The following is a 7,468-nucleotide window of genomic DNA, read 5'->3' as shown; positions in this document are numbered from 1 at the left end:
ACACCTGAAGATCATTTAAGATAAAAGTTGGTTTATTTCAGTGATTCACTTCCCTTTGAAAACATCAGATTAATAAAAATTATTTAAATCCAGACATGCTGTTATTCCACTGATATGAGCAACGTCACATTCCTGCTGTTGAAGCGCTACTCGGCGTTTCCTTAACCAAATATGTTCTGTATTTGATTGTTTTTTGTTTTAAACACAAAAATCTGTAGCTTGTCCTCAGTGGTGCAGCTGCACAGATATTTTCAGCTTTATGCACAGAGTACATAATGGAGGCAAGTGAAATCAATAAATCGCTTCTAAATACGACCTCTGACCTCTGATAGGGGGGGAACGTTATGACAATTCTAAGGGCCCCTGACCAACAGGGGGCTCCACTATTCTTTTTTTGTTCATAGAAATGTTTTAAAATTGGGACCCTGTCAATTTTAGGGTTAGGGTTACAATCGAAGATTGTTTTTAGCAGTAAAAATATAATGTTCCCCTCCCAGACCAAAAACAAACATCCATATCTGCCCTGAACCCCCCTGTCTGCGTTAAATGGTTCGTTCCTGCTTGGAGCTTCACCGTGACGCTGTTAGCAGCAGACAGTAGGAAACACGAACGATTGTGGCTGTTACTAAGCTGCTAAGAAACGTTAGAAAGGCAGGTTTTGGTTTTCAAATAAATATAAAACATAGAGAGATAAAAAGGCAAGAGTGTCAATTTATAGCTCAGTTTTTCTCCGAGAGGTGGGTAGACTGAGATTATCAACCATTTAGCATAGTTAGCTTAGCTACAAACTACTGATTACCTCCATTTCACTAGCATTTAATGAATTAAGGAGATAAATTACCAACATATTCATTATATATATTCATATATTTAACTTGTCCCTGGTACCTTTTACCACTTAACAACAGATGAGTCGGTCAACAGCAGCTCTAACCCACGTCCCTCCTGACCCGTCCTCTCCTGGGTGAAATTAAAGCTGCAGTATGTAACTTTTATATAAAAAATATATTTTTCCACATATTTGTTAAAACTGTCATTATGTTGTGACAGGATGGTATGAGAGGTAATCTGTGAAAAATCTCTTTCCTCTGCCTTCTCCCAGTGCTGGAAACAACCAATCAGAGGCAGGAGAGGTTTAGTGCTGTCAATCACAATCGGGTGAAAGTAGTTTTAAATTCTTGGGGGTACTATGAAAAAAAAAAAAAATAAATAAATATATATATATATATATATATATATATATATATTATTATTATTACTTTGTGTGTTTTGGAGTTTCTGTGCTGATTTTTTTTGCGAAGCGATAAAAGCTGGTATCTCTTGAACTGCTACAAAATAAATCTGTATTTCCTCCTTCAGCCCACTGGCTGCCATGTTGACACCTTGAGATGCCATGAGACCTAAATCCTGAACATCATGGCATGGAGAGCATCCCAGTTTTCCATGTCTGGCATATAACCATTCATTTTATCTTTTAAACTGGTTCTACTGGTCCTGTGTCCAGACAGAGGGATAATCAGTAGCCCAGCATCATGACCTGTTGGTTCTGAAGATCCTGCAGCTTCTCTTCCTAACATGGCGCCTCCTCACCCTGACTCTCACACTGACAGGAGGAACCACAGAGCTCTGTTAGGTTAAAGCTCATCTTCTGAAGTTGGGATGTTTTTCCTCCAACAGGTTCCAGAGGAATCACCTCAAACCAGATGTTGGATTTTATCTCACTGTCATTTGTTAGAGCCTCATTTTCAACAGTGGAGCTATAAAGGTTGAACAAGGTTATTTTAGAGAAAATCTCATCAACATCAATATTTCCACTAAAGAGACAAAAAAAGTCGGTTTCATTTCACATCAGTCCGTGTTTTTATCCCTGCAGAGTAAAAGTTAAATGTTTATCCGGATCTGGATTAACTGAATGTTAATAAAACCGCAAAGAAATGAAACGCAACAGAATACGTCAGTATTACCTGTATTAGATCCTGTCTTTGCCCAGTGGCAGAGAGCTAAAGCAAATTTAGTGACCTTTATGGTATTTTCGCTACCTTTGATGCTATTTCCTCTAAATGTAGTTTACAGCGATCCTCCCTATTCCAATATCTCCAGATTCGAGACTTTGTTCGCTTTCCCAATGGACATCATTTTGCAAACTCCTACAGAATGTAGAGGTCTCATCTCAAAAATGTGTAATAGCGTCTCATCGCTTAATACAGTAAAGCCCAATGAGATCAGAGCAGAATGGTCAGAAGAACTTGGAGACACATCTCTGAGGAGACTGGGGATCCGCTGAGTGAACCTGCGGGCCGCGGTGGCTCCTCGTGGTTCCGGTCACTGACGGTGACTGTAGTTTTAAAGATCCACGTCCCGACTCGGTTCGTGTTGCATTTGCTTGTGTGGACGCTTGTCTGTATGTTGTCTTGGTCTCCTGGGTTTTCATGCTTGTGGTCTTTCAGCTGTGTAATTATTGTTGTCGTTTTTATCGTGAGCTGCTTTTTATCACCAGAAAGATGTGGAGGGAAAATGCCGTGTTTGCTTTGTACTGTGGTCAACGACCTGTTGGTGGATGATTTAAATGAATTAAAATTCAAAATACGGTCAAAAAAAGTCGCATTTTTTTAGTGTCTCTGCTAAAGTTACGAAATTAGTTGACTATTATTTCAACAATGAATTAATCGGTTCATTACTAATTAAATTATGAAAATAATAGAACATTTTGTACCTAATTAAACCGGGATGATGATGATGATGATGATGATGATGAGCTGAGCGGTTCATATGGAAATTTCGCCATCTGCTGGAGATGTGGGGGAAGTGCTGCAGGTGCCGGGCCTCCCTCCCCGCCCCCGCCTGTTGTCTGTTACATGGAGAAGTTGATACGCCCCCCCCCCCCCCCCTCCCCCTACTGCTGCGGGACCGGCACGCAGGGAACGGAATGCGGGCCGATCAGGTTCTCCTCCTGGTTCTTCTGCTGCTTTTCTTCCTGAGCTGAGAAATGTCTGGATGAACAATGGATCTGATTGGGCCGCTCTGGTTCCGGCTGGCTTGGCGGACTTGAATTGAACCCCTTTCCCCCCCCCCCCCCCTAGCGCCACCTGACCTCTCCGGCGCACCTGACCCGTCGATTCACGCAGAAAACATTTTATTTTATTTTTTCAGGGAAGAGTTGCGGAGCTGCGCGGCTGCGGACCACCAGAGCGCCGTCATTGCTCTCCGGTGACAGCCGGCCTGTTTTTACACCTCCATTCTAAATAAGGAAGCGGCCTGACAGACACATGACCGGCCGCCCGGCCCAATTTGGGAGCCGCAGCGCCCCACCACGACCCAGGCCGCTGACCGCCGCCAATCTGGCGCAGACTGCCGCCATGTCAGCCCGGGATGCCGGAGCCCGGCCCGGGTAGAACCAGAACCAGGGCTGCTCGGTAATTCGACAGGCGGCCCGGAGGATCAGCGGAACCAGAACCGAGCCGCAGACCGTCGGAGCGAGAGAGAAGGGAAGAGAGAGAGAGAGAGCGGGGCGCAGAGGAGCTGCGAACCATGGTAATCACCAGCGGCGGCAGCAGCAGCAGCATCTCCATCAGCTCCAGCGCGCCCTCCGCCGTCTCCTCTCCTCCCGACCCCCGGGGCTCCGGAGCCCCGCTCTGCCGCTCGCCAGCCAGCCGCCGCCGCCATGCCGCAGCAGCGACACGGGGCGCGCTATTTTTAGGTTCATTAATTTGGAGCACGTGGCCCCGAGGAGAACCGGATGTCCGCTGCGCTAAGGTTCCTCGGCAGAATGTCCTGCTGGACGCCGACCGCGGCGCTGCTCCTGGGCGTCCTGCTGGGAGCCGCGGCGGGGGCACCAGCGCCGGACGCGGCTCCGCTGGACCGGCGCTGGGAGACGCTGTTCTCCCGCTCCGTGCTGGGGGTCTCCGGGGAGAAACCGGAGCTCAGTTGGGAGACTGACTACCTGCTGGGCATCCAGCGAGTCCGGAGGCTCTACTGCAACGTGGGGATCGGGTTCCACCTGCAGGTCCTCCCCGACGGCGGCATCAGCGGGGCGCACAGCGAGGACCCGTACAGTGAGTTCCTCCTCCGGCTGACGCAGGGAGGCAGGAGGCTGGAGCGGAGCGGAGCGGGCCGCCCCCTCGGCCCCCGTTGACATGCATGAGCAGATCTCTGCTCCTCACTGGGAGAATTACATTTCTTCCGAATGTGATGCTATTAAAAACAAGCATCATCAGCCCATCTTCATCCTCCTCCTCCTCTTCCTCAGCCATGCCATGAATGTATGGACGCTTTTAGACCCAACTTATTTTTACGCAGCCATGGCGCGCGCCCCCATGCATCGCAGTGCATGCGCTGATGTATGTGCTGCAGTTCCTGCCTGGATGCAGCGCAGCATGCGGAACAAAGGCCCCGCATGCTGCGCGGCTCCCTGCGGGGTTCCCAGCGGGACGGCGTGTCCTCTGTGTCCCCTCTAACACGCTCTCTGTCCCGCTGCAGGTCTGATCCAAATCTCCACGGTGGAGCGCGGCGTGGTCAGCCTGTTCGGGCTGCGCAGCGAGCGCTTCGTGGCCATGAACAGCCGCGGCAGGCTGTACGGGACGGTAGGTGAACCCGCGGCTCCGCCAGCTCAGAAAGGTCTATTTAAAGGCCGCTGATGAGGCTAGCAGGTGCGGCGTGGGAATCCCCCTGAGGCCCGTTAAAGCCACGGCGCTAATTTCACATGGAACTGCCCGTTCTGGGCCCGGGGAGCCCGGGGGGGCACCTGCAGAAGTCTCCACTGCCTTCACACTGGATCGCATTTCACTGATCAGAACAGAAACATCCTGCTCCTCAACACGATCTAAAAAGTGTGGTGGGCGTTTGTTTTCAGCCCTCCTCACTCTGATGGAACAGTTCCGGTTCTGGTTCCAGTTCTGTAGAGGTCATGGAGGAGGTTCTGGTTCTGGTTCTGGGTCAGTTTAGAGCAGGGTTCGGTTCTGCAACAACATCCAAGCATAAAACGTGAATTCTCTGTCAGCGCAGTTTAAAGACGGAAAACAGGGAAACCGGAAACACGTCACATGAGACGTTCAGTCAGGGGATTTGATATTTCAATATTTTTATGGCTGGTCGCCCCATTGATGCAGCAGCCAGAGTGAAAGGATATTATTCACATAAAGATGATTATTAACATGAATATAACGATGATTCCGATCAGAGGTTTCCGTGGAAACGGGCATTTAAAATGTGATGTTGCATCAGAAGCAGAGAGAGAAATTCTAATATTTATTAGTGTAATAAATAAATAATAAAATGATAAAAGTATGACGGAACATTTATTTATTCTATTATTTGATATTTAATACTTTTATTTACTCCTGATTTTCAAGGCTTGGATATCTGAAAGATATAGATTCTGATGTAGATGTTCTGTTGAAATTAACAATCCAATAATCTGTAATTAATCTGCAGTTCTGTAATCTGAATCAAACTGGAATTATTTCTGAAAAGTACAGAATTAAGAGGTTTAACAGAGGAGAGCAGAACTCCAACACAGCATGGCGGTGGCAGCATCATGCTGTGGGAAGGTGAATAGGGCTAAACCAGGACAAACCTGGAAGAAAACCTGCAGAAGATCTGAGACTGGGGTCAAAGTTCAGCTTCCAGCAGGACAACTAGAGCAGACAGACAGAGATATTATGGGATGGTGTGGATCAGAGCTGATTCACAGCTTAGAGTGGCCTAGTCAAAGTCCAGATCTGACTCCACCGGAGAATCTGCAAAAAGTTGTGAAGACGGAAAAACCCAGAGGAGGCTGAATATGAACACACACCACACTTTTCAGATGGGTTTGGTATGAAAAACCATAACTCAGTTTTTCTGGGACGGGGTGTGAAAACTTTGGCAGGAGGATTTTCCTGCAGGCCGAATCCAAGTAACACATCAGAGGTTTCAGTTTGTTACCTTAATATGACAACATTAATAATATTATTACTGCAGGAGCAGCTGGTGAACGGTGGACATGTCCAGAGGACGGACAGGAATGTCCCGGGGTGTGTGCGTGTGTGTGAGTGTGTGTGTGTGAGTGTGTTGGTGTGTGTGTGCGTGTGTGTGTGCCTGTGTGTGTGTGAGTGTGTGTGTGTGAGTGTGTGTGTGTGTGTGCGTGTGTGTGTGTGTGTGAGTGTGTGAGTGTGTGTGTGTGTGTGTGTGTGTGTGTGTGTGTGTGTGTGTGTGCGCGTGTGTGTGTGTGCCTGTGTGTGTGTGAGTGTGTGTGTGTGTGTGTGTGTGTGTGTGTGCGCGTGTGTGTGCCTGTGTGTGTGTGAGTGTGTGTGTGTGTGTGAGAATGCGGCTGCTTCTCTGACTGAGTGATGAAGTGTCGGCTCGTGATCAGCCTGAGCACCTGATAAGTGATTGGACTAGGCCACATGCTCGCTCAGCGCTGCAGAGGTTTCTGCTCTGTGACACATCAGGAAATGAAAACATGTTTATTTATTGTTAAGGTCATTAAAACCAGCTGGTTTGGAGGTGAAACTGAAAGTTCAAGTTTCATTTGATGTTTAATGGAGATGAGAAAGGAAACGTTCCTGTTGTTGGGAGGAAGATGGCGACGTTTCACTGTTATTACAGCTGAAGACATTAATCAAAATGAATCAATTATTGGAATAATCAACTCATTTAGTGATTGATTAATTGTTAACTGGAGCATAAAGACTGAAAGAACAACACAGAGAAATAATGAAGCCAAAAGTATATAAAATAAACCTTTTAATGTGTAAACTTGATCTACCAGAACTGCTCAGTTTCAGCTTCACCCGATTCAAATTCTGGAAAAATCTAATAATCAACATCCAGTTATTAAAATCAATATCAATAAATATCAGCAAATATAAGTAAATACCCACATCCATCCACCCTGGTCCCTGGTGGGTCAGGAGGTGCCGCTGCCTCTCCAGTCACCTGGACAGGCCACAATAAATACCAATAATTATCAGTAAAAATCAATAATTATCAGTAAATGAGGAAAGCTGTTTCTGCCTGCTGGGTTTTCTTAGTTAAAACGTTTTTAACCTAATTTGGATAATTAATTGAGCGTCCTGCCTGGCTGATAACGAGGATCAGTGATAATATCAATAACTGACACGGCGGCTGTGAACTCTGACCTCTGCTTCGTCCTTCCTGTCCCTGCAGACCGTCTTCCATGATGAGTGCAAGTTCAGGGAGAGTCTTCTGGCCAACAACTACAACGCCTACGAGTCTGCGGCGCACCGCGGCTGCTTCATAGCGCTGAGCAAACATGGCCGCGTGAAGAGGGGCAACAGGGCCACCACCGCCATGACAGTCACCCACTTCTTACCCCGGATATGAGGCAGAAAGTGGCAATAACACATGGATTATTATTATCCCAGGTGAGAAACACCTGGACAGGCCTGAAAACCTGGACTGGACTGCAGCAGGAGGAGCGGGTTGAGGAGCACCTTCATCATGAGGAAGAGGAGGGAGAGGACTTCCT

The 7,468-nt window shown here is 47.4% G+C and overlaps 1 protein-coding gene and 1 long non-coding RNA gene across 2 annotated transcripts; one reads left to right on the top strand and one right to left on the bottom strand.

Annotated features, from left to right (window-relative positions):
* Positions 1–1,950: 1,950 nt before the first annotated feature.
* LOC145552058 (uncharacterized) lies at positions 1,951–2,888 on the bottom strand. Its single transcript, XR_014088009.1, has 2 exons — positions 2,714–2,888; positions 1,951–2,547 (listed from the first exon to the last, which is right to left on the bottom strand). It is a non-coding gene; the product is annotated as an uncharacterized LOC145552058 (long non-coding RNA).
* Positions 2,889–2,917: 29 nt separating this feature from the next.
* LOC103466813 (fibroblast growth factor 6-like) lies at positions 2,918–7,466 on the top strand. Its single transcript, XM_008412675.3, has 3 exons — positions 2,918–4,052; positions 4,477–4,580; positions 7,147–7,466. The coding sequence occupies exons 1-3, from the start codon at positions 3,737–3,739 to the stop codon at positions 7,321–7,323; spliced, it is 597 nt and encodes a 198-aa protein (XP_008410897.1). The 5' UTR covers positions 2,918–3,736; the 3' UTR covers positions 7,324–7,466.
* Positions 7,467–7,468: the final 2 nt, after the last annotated feature.

The sequence above is a fragment of the Poecilia reticulata genome, chromosome 6 (genome assembly GCF_904066995.2).
Source record: "Poecilia reticulata chromosome 6, P_reticulata-male-v2, whole genome shotgun sequence".
Taxonomy (NCBI): Eukaryota; Metazoa; Chordata; class Actinopteri; order Cyprinodontiformes; family Poeciliidae; genus Poecilia; species Poecilia reticulata.
Note: the sequence above shows the minus strand (reverse complement) of the source record. Positions and strands in the feature narration are given on the sequence as shown.